The following is a 21,814-nucleotide window of genomic DNA, read 5'->3' on the forward strand; positions in this document are numbered from 1 at the left end:
AATGTTCTGGAAAATTTCTGATGTATTTTTTTTCTCTGACTTTTTCTGAAAAACTGGAAACCAGTTTTATTGCTAATTGCTTGATAAGGATTGAAAATTAGAGTTAGATTTTGGCTTGTTACAGAGATATACATTTATCTATGTTGTTGATATCAATGCTACAATTAATTACAGAAGTGTTCAAGAGTGGGTGAGATGGGTGAGTCAATCAACTCACCAGTCAAGGGTCAAACTACCAAGGGAATCTTGTGTGTTTATCCAGGCCTTGGTGGTTTTTATAACTATTCTTCATTTGAGCCCAGAGTAAGAATAATGGGCCACTGCTCTAACCTCTTGGAAGAACCTCTTTGTGTAAATTCTTCTTCAGAGTTTTAAAGCTTCCTGAGGTGAATATAAAGAAAATCAAATCCTAAAATAGTGAGTGTTATTTTTAGGTTTTTTTAAGTGACTGAAGGTGACATAGCTACTTATGGTGGTTCTTTCCAAGTATAATTTGACCTGAATTTATGAGGAGATTGGTTATGCTCTTTTAAAGAGTTGAAGAAAAGTGTTGCTATATACTTTTCTTATTGTCAGGTACTGTGTATTCTGGAGGAGGCCAGTAATGCCATGAAAAGGCCATAGCAATTCCTGAAATGGTGGGAAGTGGTAGTACTCTAGCCTTTCATCCCATAAGAACAGGCACCTGGCATCCACCCAAGGGCAGCCCGTCACACCTCAGCTTGGTAATTAGACAGAAATGACAGGATTTCATCCCCCCTCTGTTGGTCCAAGTTGATGGTGACTTTTATTGTCCTTCCTTTCTGCTGTGCCACTGGTGCAAAAAGATCCCTGTACGTTCATTACAATGGTAGAGGCAGTTGAGAGATCATCCTATCAAAAACTTATGCATGTGGTTGAGATGTACTGACATAGCTCGTGGCACAGTGTGCCAGTCAGTCCCAGCTCTGCAGCTGCTCAGAGGCAGCGCCCTCCTGTGAAAGTAACAAGGTGCACAGGGGTGAGACTTCATCCTTCCCTTGTGAGTTTGAGGCTCAAATCCTATAAAGATCTTGTGCTTCCCGAGGTGTCATGGAGTTATTCTGCATGAGGATTGCTTGTAGTGTGCAGGTATGGGTTGTCTTAGAGTGTGACATTTCACTGAAGGAGTGAAGCCTACTGATGAGAATGCCACTGATGAGAATGCCACAGCCTTAGTGTCTGGAAGCAACGTGGCAGTGTGTTGGGATCAGTACATGGTTGACACAGCCCTTCCTTTTACAAACACTATCCTATCACAGCTGTTGTCCAAAGTTAGGCACGCTTCTCTGAGGCAATTCTGTCTTTGCTGTTATGTTCTTATGTTCCCCAGTTATGACTGAAGTGTCAGAATATATTAAAAATATTCATTGGAACTGGCGTATTTGATGAAGCGTCTTTTGTTACTTTTTAAAATTTTTATAGTTTGAGCTTTTGTTCATCAAAAAATGATGCTAGCATGGCTCATCTCAGTCTTGTGAGAAGCAGTTTCCTTGCCAACCTGTAGTACCTTCTGTTTTTTCTAGGCCACAGGTGTTATTGCCTCATGTCAAATGGCCTGTTTTCCGTGTTGTCAGCTGAGATATCTGTGAAAGGAACTCCTCTCTCTTTTCTCTCTAAATTTGGTGTATGTGGGCTTTGTTGAGGTGTGCCTCTCTTGTCTGCTCCCAATTCTGTTCACATGCAAGTGCTGTTACCCAAAGGTGTCTTCATGTAACATTCTTTTTGATGGACTCTTTCTTTCTTTTTGCAGTATTGACTGGCTAGCCCAGTGAAAAGCTCAGCTTTCTGTGAAGCAAAGTGCCTTGCTCATGAGTGATGTTAATTTAGTTATGTCTTTTAGCAAATACGGTTGTGAGCTCTTCTGATTACACTGCAAGAACTTGTTGGCAATGAAGAAAAATTCACGCTAAATTTCTATAGGAATCCTCATAGCTGCTTCTTATTTTATACTGTAGATTTATTTTCCAGATTCTAATTTCCAACACTTTCACCATCTGGTGAGCAGATTTAGTAAAAACAGTCCTCAAATACGTCATGTCTTAAAATAGCAGGTGAAAGCTTGATCTTTTAGAGAGAGATTGCCAATTTCAGTGCCTACTCTAATGACAGTAGCTAATGTAAAATGAAACCTGATAGTTTTTGTTAGGAAACATCAGAACATGTGTTCCACTTTTAGCTCCACTGAGATGATTTTGGTTTCACTCTTTTGCTGTCATATAAATAGCTGGATTTTTTTTTTATCAGGTGTAGACATATTTCCCTGCCAAGTACACAAAAAACTAATAAGAACTTGCATATGGTATGAATGTTATAATACAAAATTTAATATTGAAAAGAAATTTTGTCTTCTGAATAACTCAACTTTCTCTGTGATACTCCTAAAAAAATACCTGCTAAGGAAGTAATATGCAGGTTAACAAAGAGATCGCAGTGATTCAATATGTTGGAATGGTTGAATCTGTCTCCAGAAAACTTGTGTATGGAGATGAAAGCATTATCCATGTGGTGCCTGAGGAAATCTGTTGAGGGGGGATGTTTGTCACATGAGAATTCCATGTCTTGCGGGGCTGAGCATCTTTGGCAGTTCCCTTTCCTTTTTCCACTGCTTTGGTGAGCCCTGCGCTGCCTCGGGGTTTCACTCTGTTCCCCTTTAGCAGCTGTGGATGATGGTGACTCATCTTGTTTCAGTCTGTCACCTGAATTAAGTAGGGTTCTTGAAAAAAAAAAAGTCATCGTTCCTTCCCCTTAGGTTCATAGAAACCATGTAAACCAGAAGTTCATAGGCAACTGTACAGGAATTAGGTAATGTTAAATTCATGTCTTTAGGCTGAAAAGTTGATCTTCAGCTGTGTCTTTGTGTTGCTGCATAGGTTTTGTCAGACCCAATATGGTGCAGAAATGCAGAACTCCGATTAAATAGTAAAAACTCCAGTATGGGTGTTACTGGTCAGCAGGAATGCTCTGGGTTATGCTATACGTTCAAACACATTATAAAATGGGTTAGATTTTCAAAGTCAGATTGCAAAACCTGTTAGTTAACTATTAAAAATGTTTCTGTCTTTTAAAAATACAGTTTTGTTGGCATTTCGGAGATGATTTTTATCATAGTTTTAGGAAACTTTTGTGCATACTGAGTCTGAAGGCTATGAAGTAGATGTAAAAAACCCAAAGCTGCAGAGTGACCTTTTAAGTTTTCTGCACCTGTGGCATAGTGTCAGTGTGTTTAACTTGTGCTCTAGGCATGGCTCTAGTGCAAATGTTTCTCAAAATGGAGAATTGCAAATTGCTGTTAGACAAATGCAGTGCATTGGGTTATTGAGATGTTGGCAGATGTTATTGGTGTGTTTTCCTTACGAGTAAAAAAGCAAGCATATATATGCCATAAAGGTACGGTGTGCTATAGTTAAGTACAGCCATGCAGCATAAGTTGCGTAAAATTATAGGACAAGCATTAGAGGGGGAGATAATTTGCGAACTTGAACATTGATGAAAGAGGGCTTTTCTTATGGGCAGCCTCCTCTGAGAGTATTAATTTAGTGTACAGCTTCATTTTAAAATGAATAATATATAAACAAAATAATGCTTGCTTTGCCACATGCTTGTATTTTATTTATGCGAGCACACATGGTCCACTCTAATTAAGCAGAGCTCTTTATGGTTTATTTATTTGTTCCAGAGAGGCTGCTTAATATTTGAGAGGAACAGTAATGATGTCTGACCTTTGCAGTGGCTGTGTTAGCGATGAGATGGGTTTTACAGGAGCCTGCAAGAACAGCAAAAGAACAGGTTGATCTTTTCCTCCATTTGCTGGAACATGCTCAAGAGACCTGAAAGCACAAGTGGAAAAATCCCCATTATTAAATGGTTAAAGAGAATTTTCTTGTGCTTTAGGATCTCAGGAGACTGTTACTGACAGGCTGAGGTCAAGGGTTTTAAACTTTGTTTCTTTGCATTTGGTTGTGGTCCATGTTTTATGACCAAACCACCAGGGTCGTATTTTGCTTGGCCAATAGTTGTTTGTTTGTTTTTTATGCCAGTATAAAGAAAGTAATGTAAATGAGATGGACACTAGTCCAGGTTTTAATTTTTATAGAATATGATTAGGCATGCATGAGTCTTGTGTGGTGGTCTTGTAGCAAGATTTGTCTCTAAACTTCTAAAATTATGTCTTATACGTAGATGCACATTTTATTGCCGCTCCCTTTTTATGGCCTTTGCTTAATACAGGTTCTTGCCTGTTTTTACAAAAACATTCCCTGGCGAGGAGCTCAATACTGGCAGCTCAGTACCCCACTCCTTCCTCTTCCTGCCTTTCCCTGGTGGCCTCCTCTCCCAGTTCTGTGCTCTTCCTCATTGTGTATTGTGTGCACAGTTGGTGTCTGAAATTCTAGGGTTTATTTCTGAGAAGAGTCAAATTTATTGCATTTGTTATTATTTACTTATATATGCTAATACGATAGGGTTAAAAAAGCAGAAAAAGAAAAAAAAAGAATGGAGAAACAGATGGATACCTGTGTATTCAGATGGTAACATTGCTCTCTATAAAGCAATGGAAGTTAAATGTTTGTTGTATTTATAAAAGGATTTTGGTTGATACCAGCGTTTGTGGGTGTTATTAGTAAAAATGATGTTTAACTGACTTCTGCACAAATGTGACCATTTCTTACTTTGTTCTTCTATGGAAGCTCTGTGTATGTGTACATTCAAAGTTAATCATTCAAAGTTAATATTCTCATAATGGAAGATGCAATTTGTGGTCTATTCAGTCAGTCATGTTTTTGCTAATTAATCATGAATCATCTGCTATTGGAACAGTATCTTTTTTCTTTAATTAGGTGTGGGTACATCTTTGTTAGAGCTCTGCCTGCAGAACTCTTACAGTCCTGCAGCATATGTCATTTTTTTTCTATATCAGTAGGTTTTATGTCATAGCTTCTGTTTGCTATTGTCATTGCATCTGTGTTTTGCTCTGTCTTTATAAATGTAAAAATCTCCTTTCAGCATTACAAGCATATATGGTAGCTACCTCAAAGTACTGGTGCACTGCATAGGTTTGTGTAATATCATGCCTTTGAGGAGGAGCAGTGGCTGTTGTCTTGCTAAGGAATGCAAGCTAATGGCATGTGCTTCTTCCAGGTCAAGTGATTGCAGATATGTACCAACTTTTCCCCTTCCTCCTTTCTCAATACTGGAAATGCAGGATCTTTAGGATCAGGGTTTTGTTTTTGTAAAAAGAGGATCGAGGCTTGGAGAACTGCTGAGCTGTCACTCACCTTCTGTTTTTTAGAAAATATTATTATTTTTCTGTGTTGCATAATAAATTGTTTATTTCATAAATTTTCACCTTTTTCCCCATGTTTAAGTCTGAGAGCAGTCAGGCTTCAGTGTATTTCAGACACTCACATTCATATGTCCCCACCAGATTATTTCAGTGAATGGACTGCTGAAGCAGCAAAAAGGAATGAAAACAAGATTGAGGTGGGGGAAAGGCATTTTCTGAAGCTGTTTTTGTCAAAAATATCAGTGGAAAATAACTGTAAAGTGAAATTTTTTATTTTCTGCTCTGTTACTTCCAGTAATGTAAGAGAAGAGTGTTGGGTTTGAACTTTAAATAATGAGTGTGAGTTATGGGTTTTTGCAGTCCACTGCTGGTGAAATTAGAAGAAAACTGAAGCTCATGGATACGTTGATCTGCTGTGTTAGGGTCTCATGTCTTGTGTGGGATGGGGCTGCCAGTAAGACATTCCACAGGGGACAAGACCCTTTGGCAGGGACAGGTTTGCACTGCAGATGTGACCTGCTGAAACCAGCCCTGTGGCTACCTCCTGTCCCTGCTTGGAGCTCTGGAACAACCTGACCCTCTTGCATCTATGGCAGGGATCAGGATAAATACCCTGTGGCTGGTGAGGCAGGTGCTGCCTAGTGCCGCTCCAACTGAACTGCAAGGGAAAGGGGGTTAAGCTGGGATAATGTTCCAGCCTCATCCTGGCAACTGACAGCATCACCTCTGAGCCTTCTTGCTCCAACTGGCCCCAGGAGAGCAGGAACATACAAGTTTATGCCTCTGACCTTACTTGAGGACAGTATGCAGATTGCAGCCATGTTGCCAGGACAAGCTTTGTATTTATCCATTTATTTCCAACTTCAGTCTGATGCATCCTCTGCCCTGTCCGTGCTGGAATGGTCTCTTCAGCACTGATGGGTTTCAGATGTATCTTGTGCAGCAAGCTATTACTTATACAGGGACAACATCCTACATCGCTCTACCCAAAGTCATTAGAGAGAGCTCTGTCTTGGTTTTAGAATTTTAATTGGAGTGTATCTATGCATGTCCATGCACAGATATTAAATATTGCACTTGTTTGTGCATTTTATGCCGTTAATGAAAGGGATGTCAATGTTCTCTATTTCTACCAGAGCAGTTTAAACTCTGTTCCCTCCTTTCCCTAGTATTCCCATGCCTTTTGGGGGATTTACTTGAATGTATCTACCTGTAATTATGGCCTAAATATACTTCTCTCAATTTTTTATAAGCATGAATTATTTCTTGCATGTGTTAATAATATATCTTGTAGAATACATGCACTTTAATGGTATCTTTGGGAGTCTATGTACAATTTAAACCACAAATTGTAAGAGGGAGTAGAAAATCTTTGGTAGCATTGTTCTGCAGCAGAAATGTGTTTTGAAATGTGTCAGTAATAGAAGCTTTTCTGTAAAGAGTGACCATATATTTTTTGGTTTCTTTTTCATGTAGCTGTCCCATTTCCTCCAAGTCACCGTCTCACAGCTAAGGAAGTGTTTGATAATGATGGGAAACCTCGTGTGGATATCTTAAAGGCACACCTTATGAAAGAAGGGAGACTGGAAGAGAGCGTCGCTTTGAGAATAATAACAGAGGGAGCTTCCATTCTCCGCCAGGAAAAGAATTTGCTGGACATAGATGCACCTGTCACAGGTTAGTGTGGAGTTATGGTGATGGAGAGGAATGGTTGCTGCCTGGGATATGTTTGGTAATGCATTAGTGTATGTGGCTTCCTAAGGCACTGAAAGGCAGCTTGAAAATCAGTTCTTCTCTCCAATACTTGATTCACTCCTTGTCTGCTACCACTGGATAATGGAGGCCATCAAGCAGCTTGTAATATAAAGGAAGGGATTATGTCTGCTGAGACCTGTCTGTTTCTAAGGCAGGCAACATTTTTAGTCTTTAGGAGAAAATTACAACTACTTTCTGAAACGTGACAAGTTACCTGGCCTTTTGCACCAGGTATTAATTCTGTAATTGTATAGATGTTATTTATCATAGTAGGACTGTTCAGACATACAGACAGCATTGGGCTCTGGATGTCATGAAGTTCAACAAGGCCAAGTGTAAGAACTTGCACATGGCTTGGGACAATCCCAAGCACCAGTAAAGGCTGGGCAGAAAATGGACTGAGAGCAGAGGTGATGAGAAAGACTTAGAAATGTTGGTGGATGAGCAACTCGGCATGTCTTGGCAATGTGCACTTGCAGCCCAGAAAGCCAGCTGTGGTCAGGGCTGCATCAAAAGCAGCGCAGACAGCAGAGCAAGGGAGAGGGGATTCTCTTCCAGCCCCTCTGCACTGGTGAGGAGACCCCACCTGGACTGCTGCATCCAGCTCTGGGGCTCCTGACATAAGGAGCCCATGAACCTGTTAGAGCAAGTCTAGAGGAGGTCCACAAAGATGCTCAGGGTCCTGGAGCACTTCTCCTCTGCAGAGAGGCTGAGAGGTCTGGGGCTCTTCAACCTGGAGAAGAAAAGGCCTCAGTGAGACCATTTAGCACCTACCTGAAGGGGGGCGTACAGGAAAGAGGGAATTCTTACAAAAGCACATAGTGACAAGGTGAGGGGGAATGTCCTCAAACTGATAGATGGTGGGTTTAGATGAGATATTAGGAAGAAATTCTTCACTATGAGGGTGGTGAGGCACAAGCCCAGAGAAGCTGTGGATGCTCCATCCCTGGAAGTGTTCAAGGCCAGGCTGGATGGGGCTTTGAGCAACATGGTCCAAGTGGGACTTGCCCAGCCTGTGACGGAGGGGTTGGAACTGGATGATATTTAAGGTCTCTTCCAACCCAAACTATTCTGTGATTCTGTGAGGAAATTATGGTATCAAATTTAGTGGAAATTTTAATTAGATGTTAAGGAAAGTAAGAAGTGCAGAAAAAAAATTAGCAGTTTGTGTTGCCTGGGGGATTAATGATTGTGCCGGTTGCAGAGCCCATCCTGCCCTTGACTATCAAACACTACCACCCACTCATTAATCCTCAGGAAATGCCTTATTTTTGAATTTCCTTCTCTAATTGTCTCCTGCCTCTGCCTGCATTCTGAATGTATGAATGCATTTGCTTGCTCTAATGTGTGTCCTCCTATATTTTGTTGTTGCTACAAGATATGAATGCATTTTTGACAACTAATTGATCTGTGGCATAGAAAGTTAGCTGGGGGGGAAAGATATCTAATTCCAGCCAGTTTAAACTAAGAAGCCAAAGTATAAAACCTGGTTTAAGAAGTCAGGTGCTTTCATCACTTTTGCTTCTCGAGAGCCCTGATAAAAGTACAAGAAATAGTAATTTACTGCAGAGGAAGGGTTACCAGTTTTTATTGGCAATACTGGTAGCAGTCACCAAAACCTATGTAGAAATAATAAACCCTTCATTATCAGGAAACCTTCTCTGAAGCTGAATGTAGTGTCTGGACTAGAATGATGCACAATTTATTAAAGCTTGTAATTTTAAAAATTACATCCAACTAGAGGATTGTAGCTTGACCTGGAGAGGTAATGTGTATCATTTTTTATGTAATAATTAGCTTGTCATGCTGCTGTACAGTTCTGGTGGAGAAGATGTCAATCATGTTGCAGCTCATGGATGAATAAGGAAAACCGAATGAATAAAAGGACCCTTAGATGACTGAAAATAAAGTTCTGCAGATTTTTTTTTTTGACACTTCGGGGTAAATCGAAGAAATTGTAGAGGTGCAGTACCCTTGTCTGTAATGGGGTGTCAGACACACAGAAAATTCTATCTTTATATGGGTTGGTTTTTTTTGGGTGTCATTTTTACCTTTTTTTTTTTTTAATCCATTGAGAGATGTATACTGTAGGAGGACAGCTCTGGTGTGTTGTGTCCCAGCTGATCTCCATAAGCCTGTGTTTAATGTTCTCTCCCTCTCTCTTTAATTTTTCTCTTCAAATTTTTTCTTAAATGCATTTGAAGGTGTTGGAATTGTTCTGAATTATATTTTGGGGATTAATCTCCTGAAGTTTGCCCCATTGTATAACACTGGTATAATATAAGTCTTTGGTTCTTTTTTCAGTTAAGCCTACACCTTGCTTTGTTCCTGCCTTTGAAATTATTCTCATGCAGTGATTGTGATACTGCAGTATTCTTCAGGGTGGCTGGTAGCTACTTTCTTTTAAGCCAGCATAGGAAAGCTGGGCTCCTGATGTGTGTTAGCAGGGTAGCTGAGAAAGTGCTAATCTTCTGTATGAACAAACATGAAAGCTGTAGTTATGAAAGTGATCATCAAAAGAAGGAAGAACTTAAATTGTGAGGGGGAGGTTGAGAAAGCTTGTGAGGCATGGTTGTTGTGGGCCTGACAATTTTCTTTGTATGAGTAGTATGACAGCAGGTGACTGGATAAAGAGAATATCAATTGCCTGATGATGTAGTGGAAGTGCCAGCTATGCAGACAGTCAGGAAGTAGCTGTGCAGTAGAGGAAAGCTTTTTTCAAACGTTGGGAAGAACAAACAAAACCACTGATAGAGTGGCTAAGAAAATAAATTTTAGGATTCAATACAAGAGAAGCAATCTTTTTGAAGAATGACAGTCATAAACCACTAATAAACCCCCCTAATATGGGTTTCTTTGTGGGAGAGGCATTCATCTTTTAGAAATATATTCCTGTCACTGGCTTATAAGATGGTGATTATCAAAAAAGAAGAAAAACAGAAGAGCGTAACTGTAGAAGCAATAGCATTGCAGACTATTAGAGTGATATACTTGTTAAGTGTTAAAGAATATGAAAAGTTCTGTCTTAAAGCCTTGTGCAACCATCCAGTCATTTGAAATTTCACTTCTTTTTTTATTTTAAGGGGTGGTAAAATTGTCCTCAGAAGAAGTATCAGAGTTCTGTTTATAAGTCATGTGCAATGAAGTGGGTACATACAAGGCTTGAATTTGAGCAAGAAAATGATAATTGGGTGTGAGTCATGCCAAGAGCCTGAATGTGACGTGCACAATCAATTATTTTGCATTAGTGTTTAAAACTTACTTTGTATCTGTGGTTAGCTGGAGCTATCAATGTGATTGCTATTTGAATTAATACATTTTATTTTCAAATTTGGCAAGGTTATAATATAAGCCTTTTGAAGTATTCCTGATGAACCCATTTGTGAGCGTAGCTCAAATTGTCATTGTTTGCTCCACACCTGCACTGCAGGTCTGGCTTACAGACATGGAGAGCTGTTCCTGCAGTTACTCTGGGCTGCTGCTCACTGGTACGAATATGAACTGAGCCTGAAATAAGGGACTCCAAGTGCCCTGCCATTAGGACTTTTCTTGCATCTGGGAAGTGATGAGGCAATGTTGTCTTGACTGACTTCATCTGTAACCTCTGCACTTGGAGGAATGCAGACTTCATTTGAAGCTTGTGTGTTTAATGAGGTTGATCTACCGCTAGACTACAGGTGTTCAGTGGACAGATGTCTTTATGGCAGCCTTAGGATTTGCAGTCCTGTATTATGTTCATAACAGTATCATGACACATGGGGAAATTGGCTCATTTTTAGTGTCTGTTTTTTGGGTTTTTTTCTAGAAGGCTAAGGAAGTATATCTCTGAATCACTCTGATGGCAATGTTTACTGAAGTCACACTCCAAAGTACACTTGGGAATGCCAGATTTATGATTGACTAGGTAGCCTAATTACAGAGGTTCATTATTATACAGAGTGACTTTGAGCAAGTGATATACACTGCCCTTTCTTTGCATGTTGACTGACTGCAATGTTTTATGGACTCTCCCAAATCTAAAATATGCTGCTTGGCTACTGAACATTCTTAATTGCATTCCAAGCATGTGTCCCTTTGACTTCATGGGTGCATGGGTGATTTTCTCTTTGTGCTTTAATGTATACCTCCTTAAATGACATACATAACTCCAGGATAGACCTAGAACTGTAAAATGATACGTTTATCTAATATCTATCATTGCACATCTTTGCTTGTACTTTTTAGATTATTTTCCTTGAGGATATTGTTATATTTACAGATAGCGAATGAAAATAGCATGATACCTTTTGCACATATGACTGCACAAATGAATAAGCTTGTAAGATATGTATTGGTGCTTTAAGATAAGTCTTTTTCCCCTGTTGATATCTATTTTTAAAGTAATTAATGTGTGCTCTTTTTTCTTGTCACACTTGATCTATCTCACTTTTTGTGCTCAGTGTGCAGTCCTTTTAGCTAGTTCTGCCCGTCAGTACTAATGAGAGTGTCCTCCAGTAAACCAAGAACACTAAAACCTAAGTCATATACATCTTTATAAAACTGTACTTTTTAGTATGTGTACTGAAATGTAATGCATGAATATTACTGAGGCAGCTGTCTGTGTACAGATGTTTGTGTGGCTGCCCTACCAGCAGTGTCCATGACAGTAGTTTCTGGCTTGGTGGCTGTTGCCAGGCTATGCACAGGCACAGGGCCCAGCATCTGTTACTCCTTCACTTAGAAAAAAATGGAAAATAGGTAAAAACAGCATATACTTTCATTCTAAACATGCTTCATTGAGGAAGTCCTGACTCTGTGTTAGCCTGTGTGCAAAGCTTTCTGAACTGCCAGGTGCAAGCTTGGTAGATGAAGAGAGGAGGGCATCAGGGAAGACAGAATAAAAGCTTATTCTTGTAGTGTAGGAAGTGTCTCAGTCTCTGCAGGACTCCTTGGCCATATTTTCCTCTCCTCGTCCTGTTTTTTGCAGCTCTAGTGTTTATGGCTGTGGTAAGTGCAAGGAAACCACTGCTGTTTGCAGAGCCTTTGTGTCACAGGCTCTGTGAGGTAGGGTGTTTGTATCCTGTAGGTTTGGAAGTACTAACCTTGTGCATAAGGGGAAATACACTCACTCGTGCTATTATTGCAGTGTCTTTGGGTGGTAAATTCCATTGGCTTGGTTGATGCCACAGCATTATGGAAATCCATCTTAAGTACTTGAATTGCTTGTAATGTTTGTGTCTTTGGGAGCACACAGAGTTTTTGCAATTCAGACTCTAAATTGATGAGAGGAAAAAGGTTGTAGGCATTTATGGACAAGCCTGTGTGGGAACAGCTGTGACAACTTGGGTGACCTTTGGAAACTTTTGTACATTACAGTCCATAAAAACTAGAGGGAAAGCCCTTTCCTACTAGCATGTGCCTTTATGACCTGTGAGGCTTCCAAATATTGTCTGGGTACATTATTCTGTGGAATGGTAGGGTGTTCTGTGCCTGAATTTTTCTTTATGTACCACATATATTTTTCCTTTGCCCAGTTTCTCGCATTTGGTAGCATGAAATAATATTAGTAGGTTGCTAGTGCTGTGCAGGCTAAAATTTTGTAAACAGCAAGAATTTCTAGCTAAAGTGATCAATGTTAAGATGAGTTAATAAAAGTATTTATGCCCACATTATAGTAAAAGAGAATATCATTTAAAATTACACTGAATTTTGTATGCATGTGAATGATCTGATCCAATCTGAGAGTCAAACTATACCAGTTCTTTCTGACTTCTACCTTTGAAGCAGTTTAAGATAAAATTTCAGCATGGAAAATAAGCAAGGTTGCTTATTAGAGACCTACAAATGTTGTTATATCAATCCACATTTGCACAGCAGAGTTTGTTTGAAATTAACAGTTCTATAAAAGTAATTGTAGCTAAAATTTGTTTATTTCATACTTAGGGTTAAATCCTATGTGCTGTGATCACTGTTGAAGAAACTATTGAATTCCCAGAAGGTGTATAACTAAAATTTTTACATATGTGCCATGAAAATAATCACATACGTGATCAAATTGTGAAGTGTTATAAGGCTGGTGTCTTCAGACGCACAAATTTTAAAGCTTAATTGCTGGTTTGAAGCCTAGATACCTGCAACTTTTGAGGATAAGAATTGGACTTCTCCCTTCTTTGCCATAGGACATTCAGTATAGTTACCTTGAAAAAGCATCTTTAATTTTATTTCTGGCACTAAGAGTGAGCGTGTGATGGGGTCCGCCCTCAGAACAGGATGCTAGTTACAGTACAACTCTTTTTTCTGTATCTTGGAGATGCATGAGAGCTGCAAATGCTCCTGGTATTGCTGTATCAGTTTGAGTTGCTGTTTTAGCAGTAACACCTGAGACCTGGACACATTTCTGCAAATTAGTCTCACTCAGATTTAGTAGCCTGCAGTTAATTCTCCTTCATCATAGGAAAGTTAACTTTGCCTAGAGTGAGGTAATGTCTGAAGTGAACTTTTACTTGTTTCTTTCTTAATATCCATTCACAATCTCATTTGCATAGATGAGATTTCAGCAGAACAGGTTGGAACTGGGAAGTGGAGGAAAGGGAAGGTATTAATAGCACCCCCTACTCTTGTATCTGTCTTGAAAACAAATGGTAGTCCAGTCGTTTTTGCATGTTTTTACTATATAACAGCAGATAGAAGAAGAAAGCAGAAGCAGCAAGAAGAAAGCAGATATGCTTTCTCAAATTAATTAGACTTTATGAAGAAATGTTTGACATAATTTTTTAAAATGTGTTAGATATCCTCTTTTCTCAATGTAGCATAAACATAGTTTGCTGTTGCACAATTATTTTCCATTACGTTATCACTGTTGAATGTCATTAAACTACAGAAAACCTGCATTTAAACTTATGTTTAAAGTAATTTACCATTTAAACATACTGTTGAACAGCTAAAGTGATCTTGATTGGATCCTTTATTTGGGTTGCTGATTAAAACTGACACTACTCCAGCTATTTTGCATGCTTTATTGAGAACTCATAATGCATCAGATCACTTGTGGCTTAAAATCTGATTCTTTTGTAAGAAGGTGAAGATGTAAGGCTGTATATAATCAGATTTTTTTTTTTATCTGGTCCTTGCCTAAGTGCTTCTGTTGGTTCCAGATATAGATTGAAATATGTGTGCCTGCATCCCTGGTAGAACAAAGCAATTGTGTCTTGTAGCTTAATTGAGCTGCTTCAGCCATTAGCATCTGACATTTTGGCAGAGCTGATGTTTTCTAGTAGCAGCTGCTTAAATCTATCGTTATTGCCAACACAGTGGATAGTACTGATGATATTCTTTACAACTACCTCAGTTGTTCTTATAAATGATCTATCTATGGTTCACTTTATTTGGTGCAAAAATTAGTCAAAAAAGCCAAACTGAATTTGTGGAATCTGAGATTTCCTTCAGATACGGAGCTTAATTTGATGCTGTGAAATGGAAGATCAAATGTATTTTGGGCTTCAAGTCAGCACAGAAATTGCATTGATTAAAAAAATAACCACCAGCAAAAATACAAAAACAACTGCTTGCAAACACCTAAGCCTTCAGGACTTTGTTCTTGCCATCTTTTATTTAGCATGTGGGTGGTTCATCATGTAAATACTGACAGCACAGTATAGCACATTAGCATTTCTTCTAGGACTATTCCAAGCAGACAGAGTACATCATAGCAGTGCTGTTTATTATAGCTTCTCAAATATGTATCTGAAATCAGAGATTTTACTTGCTTTGCAATTTTGTAGTCAGTGGCACAGCTTGAGTTAGACCTGGGTCTTTGACACTTCAGTTCTTTTTTGAAAATGACCATGATGTTTGTACTGTGTAATCCTCATTAAGAAGAGTCAACCTTTGTTCTTGCCTTTTGTGTTCTCTTAGCTTTGCCCAGTTACTCCTCCTTTTGATTTTCACCTTGGTTAATTTAACTGAATCTTAGGTCATAGTCTCTGTTAGTAAGGGATGTGGGAATGCAGTGGGATCACTGCTGAAATCACAGCCACCTATGTTCCTCCTTCTATCCATTTTGGATGGAGGAGCTACTGAAATGAGTAAGAACTAGAGGGAGGCAGAGGGAAATTCCAGTCTGTTTGCCTTCCCCCTTGGAAAATAAAAAATCTACCAGTCACAGGTGAACAAAACAGAGTTCCCCATTTTGTTTGAATGTGAAATAATTATGGAGTCATGATTTATATATGTGTGAGGCTGAAAGGGGGATTGATTTGGTCTTAATCACACTGTACCTGCAACAGCTGTAGAGTGGCTGCAGTACAGAAATCAAGAAGAGGAGTCAGAGGAGTGTGAGGGGGTGGGCTAATAGCAAGTCTGAGCAAACAGCATTTTGTGTCAGCTGATTGTTGCCATTGGAGGTACCATCATGTTAATCTGATTTGGGAGTTGCTGTGCAGAGGTGTGCCTCTGTTGTTCAGAGTCTGATTGTGCATTTGGAGCTAACACCAGCTGTCTCTTGCCTTCATCTCTGCCCTATTTTTGTGTGTCTAACCTTTCACCAAAACCTACTGAGAAGCACTAACAAGTGCAAAGGAGATAACTAATAGGTTCCTTCTTAAAGAGCTACTATAAACATACCTGTCATCACTTAGAGCATAAATCAGAGAACATCAGAAGTTGGAAATGGTACTTATAGAAGGATATTATTCTGGGCTGGGTGATTCTTCTACTTCTTCCTGCCTTTACATGCTTTTGTGTTAGCATTTTAATTATTCTAAGAAATACTACCAGAGCTGAGACAGATGCTTTCTTTATTTGGTTTTCTGCATTTATCTAGAGAAAACCTTTATAGAATAATCTCCAGGTGTATATAATATCCTCTGAAGATACTGCCTTTTTAAATGAAAAAGAAAGCTGCTATAGTTCAAAACATTTAAATTCATTTTTTAAAAATAGTATTTTAAGATGTTCTTTACAGCCTAAAAAATCCATGATCTCCAAATAAATGTACCAGTTAGGAAGATCAGTTTTGCTCAACATCTTTTCAATCTGCAGTTGATTTCAGAAAGTCTTGGGAAGTGTCACAGGGGATTCTGGCAATAATGTACGTGATTTGTACTGGTAGCGTGTCAAGCCATAACATTTTCTTTTGACATGGGGGTCATTATGTGCATCTTGTAGGGCATTAAAACATTAAATGGTGAGTTTCAAATTATTCCTCAGTGTTCTCTCTGCACTGTGTTTGCTCCTGCTTTTCTCAGCTTTAGGTATCTAAATCTAGTTGAAATTCATGTATTGATACCACTTGGGGTGCTAATTTCTTCCTGATAAAATGGTTTTGATAAGTGAAGAGGATCTTACTTCTCATCCACTAAAGAAGATTCAGCATTAATTGAATTTTCAAGAGGAGTCTGTCCTATGACATGTTGTCTTTCCCTTTATTGCATACTGAACTTAGCAGTTGTATTGAACCTTTTGGATTGCTTGGCTTAAGTCAATGTTGTTCCTTCCTGTGAGATTTTCACAAATTCAGCTATGTCATCTTTAAAGCAGGCAACCCAAGTGTGAATGGCAGAGGACTAAGCTCCAGTTTCAGAGCCTTTGTGAGAGTCAAAACCAGCCATGGTGCTCAGCACAAGGGGAGGTGCTGTGGAGAATCCTTCTTGCTCATTAAGTGTCTCAGCATTACTGCTTTCAGATGGTACTTCTGAGAGTTGCCATGTTGAATTTTTGACAGTCATTCTTACACCTCTTCTCACTCCTAATTTACTTCTGCAAAAAAATTTATCTTTAGAAGTGGAAAATACCAAAAGTATTGCTTCAATCAGAATAGGTTGAATTTAGATGTCAAAATGAATGGCTTGTGAGAGTTCTTTACAGGAGTTTATTCATCTAAACAAAAAAAAATTCTTCTGAATAACCAAGGAGATAAAATTCAGTGAACTGTCAGATTTATTATATATTAACTTGTATTAAGAGCACCTAAATGTATCATTTTAGAAAACCTGAAGAAAACAACACATAACACATTTCAGTTCATTTTTCATGCATGTTCTCCTTTGTATTTGGTGCCTCCTGTACATACAGGTCAAGAGCTTAGTGTGGCAACAGGGGTTGGGGACGTTGCTGGTGGCCATAGAAATGAATCTGGCGGCTTCAGCAGTTGACAAAGTGGCAGAATGCTTTCATTTGCTTTCTGCTTGGCTTGATTCCTGTCACAGGTAATAGTTGGAGTTGTCTAGAGCAATAAGTTATGAAAGCTAATGTAGCTTCTTTGTTCCACTTCATTTCCTTTGGTTCTCATCAGACTTTAAGAGGGGGGAAAAAAGTCCAGTCTCAGTGCAGGGTACACAGCTGAAATTGTAGAGAGGAAGACCTAAGAGCTGTTTGTGAAATCAGCCTGCATACATAAATCTAGGTTGTATTTTTCCCCAAACTATCAAAAAAAGTCAGTTGAAAGGGTAAAATCCCTTTGAAGAGGAAATCTTTAGATTCTAGACAAATGAGAAAATATTTGTCTCTAAAAGGCAGTTAATTAGCAATGCCTATGGCAGGAAATAACCAAAAATTATACTTGAAAGGAGAAGAGCATGGTAAGCGTGTTGAGGTAAGACTTGGTTGGTCTCTAAGTACAATAAAGCAAGCATTTTTATAGATTTGGATGTGGTTTGTGTTCTCCATTTGTTACTGTAATGACTGATAACAGCAGATTAAGGATAGGCTTGTAGTCTACTGTTTCTTGTAGAATTACTTGGAGTTAAGGGTGGTTTTTTGTTTGTCATGTTTTCATTAAGATGTCTGCTAAGGGAAATAGACTTTCTCATAATAGCGGAAAACCTGAAATTTCCAAATACGTGTAGAGGTTAATTATGGCCAAAACCACCTCTAAACAGGGAACCAGTATCAAACGTAATAAAATCCTGTGTAAATCAGTAGTCCCTCTTTGAAAATCCAGTGCATTGGCCCTAGATTTTATTGTAAAATTAGAGAGACATCGTTAAGGAGATGTGGGGAGAAGGCATCAGGCATGGTGCAGAATACTGCTCTGGCTCTCAGAATCTTTTTTGTGGGAACAAATGTATCCTCAGTAAAATGATGATTTAGCAATGAAAAAATTACTTTCAGATCAGTGACACCAATCTAGGTCTTCACTAGTGCTTCTGCTTTTTCTAGTCTAGAAGCTTGAGGCTTCAGAATATCAAGGCTCTTATCACATGCAGGAACTGCTCTTGAAGGCATGATCTTAAAATGTAGCTGGTTGAAGATGCCATCTGGTGGCATGTGTTTGGTGTGTCTGGCTGCTTCCTGATGCACCTGCCATCAAGGCCATATATTCTCAATATGCAAGAGAGGAAGAGTAACCACAGCGATAAGGCCAGAACACAGAGGTCTCCAGCTGTTGCTAGGGGAACAGGCTGGAAGATGACCACAGCTGTGGGAGAGCAGATAAGGATAAGCAATTAATGCAAGTCAGCCTAGTCAGCCTTTTACTTTGGAGTCTCATTTTCTAAATAAGCATTTGGGAAAAATTTCACATTATCTTACTTAGGGTGGCAGTGAAGATTAAACTGGATTTCTGTTGGGTTGAGGCAGCAAGGAAATGATGAAGATCTGAAGCCTTTGCTTGCTGCAGATTTTTATGGTAGAAGGAAATGTGTTTCAACTGCATAAACAAAGCTTGGGTGTGTGTGGGTGTGTATATCTGTGTTCTAAAACCTCAAGGTTTGTATATCCTTTTATCTTTAAGAATATCTGGAATATGAATATCACCTTTCCTAGTTCTTCAGAGAAGCTCTTTTCTTTTTTTCTTTGAGGAGAGCTTTTCAGGCCTAACAGTAATTGAATGGGTAAAGGTTAAAACTTTATAGCAGTAGCAGTTTTTCACTGTGCTGTTGAAGCTAAGTTACTCAGTTTAGGTAGTTTAAACAAAATCAAGGCATTAGTCTGCGAAACGACATCTATCTTCTCAACATTTGCGGGTTCTTTGGCACTTAATTCATCACACTTTTTCCCTAGGCACCCGTGACCTACTCTCCAGACTGCAGCTTTTTTCAGCATAGGTTTCATTCAGTAATGAAGATAATGCTATTTTTGTGTTGTTCTTCCCACATCAAGCCCTTTTCTTAAAATAATTTAGGTTGACCAGTACCTTTGAAAATCACATTGTGCTGCCTCTTGTTCAAAACCAGGGCCAGGTTCAAAGGTAGATCAGAGTAAATTCTGCCACTTCTTTTCTTAATTAATCCATCTTTTTTTTTCCAACTTACACACATTCGTCCTTCCCTTGTAACATGATGTTTCTGAACAGACCTCCTACTAGTCCAACTGTGCTCTGAGGGAGGTTAACTCCTCACAAAGGCTATCATATTCCTCAAGCATCACGACTGTCCCTCATGACTATGCTTCTTACTTTCTGTCCCTGTTTTATCAATTATCCATATTGTCTGTTTTGCTCCAAGAACCCCCAGTGACTCATCTGAGCTCAGACGGTCTCATTCTAAGCCTCTGAAACATTTCTTTGATTCTTCATAGAAGAAGGACCATATGCAGCTCCTTCTACCTTTTTGTTCTTTTCTTTTGGTGATTTTGTATTCAAAAAATCTGGCCTTGGAAGAGTAGTTGTCTGAGCACTGAGATGTCTCTTTTCTCAAGACCAAGTCCTTTCATGCTCCATGGGAAAGGTGGTGTTAACATTTAAGCTGTCACCAAAAGCTATTGCTCTGCAATGTGCGACTGATGATTCTTCCCCATTGCCAGAGTGTCTGGAGGAGAGCCTGGTGTTCAGAGACTGTTCTGCATGCCAGCAGCTGTTTCATGTGCACCTTCTTGAGTACCTACCCTCTGTCTGCCTTTGCACTCACAGACCATTGCTGATGCAAGCATGACTTTGAAGAAAGAGTAGTAATGAAGAAGATGTGTCCAGCTGATGTGTCACTGTCCCAACTGAATCTATCTCAGGGATAGATATTATTTAAAATATTTATTCTGTGTCCTCAGAGACACCTATGCACTGAATCTGTCTTGCAAAAGTTTTGACTGGTTCCTTAATTCCATTCTGCTGTGGCACAAATATCGTAAAACTTTTGGAAGTGAAGTATTTGGCTCAACTCCTATTAGTATATTGGGATATGGGGGTATAAAAAAAAGACTTCTGCAAAGTATCTTATCCATACAAAAACATGGACAAAGGCATTTCAGTAGGAGTAGTATGTTTATAGTTGCAGCAATTGAATTCATATTGACAAGAATTTTGTGTTAAATACAGATGCTAATGGTTAGAATTTTTTATTTGGTGTCTGTTCTGCTGCATTTTACATGTTTTCTCGTGAACTAGAAGCGTTTTCCAGTAAACAAGTATTTATATCTTGAGTGTGTATCATATGTGATCTCAAAGCACAGTTGTTACAGCTGGTAAATGTGTTGGGTGGGTGCTGTATCAGTTATGAGGCTCTGGTGTATTTGCATGCATAGGGGGCATAGTGTAATTAACCACATTAAACTGCATAACACACAGCCTCCCCATTGTTTCTCTTTATGGATGTAATTAGATGCTGAGAGAACTATAGCAGGAAATAGGAACAGTTTCCTCCTGCCACCCCTCAAACAGGTTTTGAGTTCCAATTAAAATAAATTACATTTTCAACCAGAAGAGATTACTGACATGATATCCATGTCATTTATAAACAGGCACAGAAAGCCTGTTGTAGAAGTAAATATTAGAAAGGAAAAAGAAAAGGAGAATAATTCAGAAAACCTAACCAATAGGAATTAAAAAGCTGATTCTTTGAATTGCTCTGTTAGTTTTCACTGAGAAATCTGCCAGAGGTTGAGTAATGGGGCTCGAAAAGCCTTGTCACAAAATTTTGGGTCTTAGAGATTTCTGTAGTTAAACTCTATGATGTCCTTTGACACTTAGATGAAAGAGCAAAGTTTCATAGTTTTATGTATTTTTTTTTAAAAAAACCCTTTATCTTATGAGACTTCTTACGGAAGAAGTAACTTTCTGCCCAATTTCTTCAAATTTTGATCCATCAGATATTCCCAGTGTACATTCCTCACTGCTGTGACAACAGAACTTATAAAACAAGCAGAACAAAACTCTTAATTATGATGCAATTAGGCGGAAGCATAGGATTTTTTTAATCATCGTTTTTGCTGAAATCTCAGTCTTTTCTGTCAAAATAAAACAATGTTTAGCTTTAAAAGAGTCAGTAAGAAATGAGAAGAAAAACCACATAGTGAAAAATCATGTGAGAAAGGAAAACCCTAGTCTTTTCAGCTATGAAAAGTTTTTAAAACTGAGACTATATTTTCATTCTTAATAAACTATGTAAGGGAAACCAGCAATTCACTTACTCAATGTTGTCTAGTACATGAGCCTTTTATCCTCTCCCTGAGGATAAAAGGATGGGTAAGGTGGTCCAAGAAAGATTATTTGAGAAATGAGGAATTTTTAATTCTCTATTATCATCATATGATTCCAGTGACTTGTAAATCTTTTGATAGACATTATGATAAACGATGGCTGTCTTTTTAGCTTAATCATGCAGAAAAGGTTAATACAATCACAGGAAAAAAATGCTCTTTCCTCTTCTTTCCTTAATTATTCTGACTGTTTAGGAAGGCTTAAATATCATTGTGAAAAAATAATTAGTATATTAATAACAATGTTTTCCACGTGTGGAAAATCTTCATTTCCATGGCTCCTGAATCTGGGTCTCCATGTTACCTGCTGTGTATATTATGTCAATACATTAATCAAACTGAGGGGAATGTGGCGTGGGGAAGACTCTT

The 21,814-nt window shown here is 38.7% G+C and overlaps 1 protein-coding gene across 2 annotated transcripts in view; it reads left to right on the top strand.

The window, feature by feature from the left end:
* Window positions 1–21,814, top strand: part of PPP3CA (protein phosphatase 3 catalytic subunit alpha) — a 171,176-nt gene that overhangs the window by 64,039 nt on the left and 85,323 nt on the right. For both annotated transcript variants that reach the window (XM_077177193.1, XM_054633534.2), the window contains exon 2: window positions 6,779–6,979. In XM_077177193.1, the coding sequence (XP_077033308.1) occupies window positions 6,779–6,979 (201 nt within the window). The remainder of the gene's footprint in view (window positions 1–6,778; window positions 6,980–21,814) is intronic.

Source organism: Agelaius phoeniceus, chromosome 4 (assembly GCF_051311805.1).
Source record: "Agelaius phoeniceus isolate bAgePho1 chromosome 4, bAgePho1.hap1, whole genome shotgun sequence".
Classification (NCBI taxonomy): Eukaryota; Metazoa; Chordata; class Aves; order Passeriformes; family Icteridae; genus Agelaius; species Agelaius phoeniceus.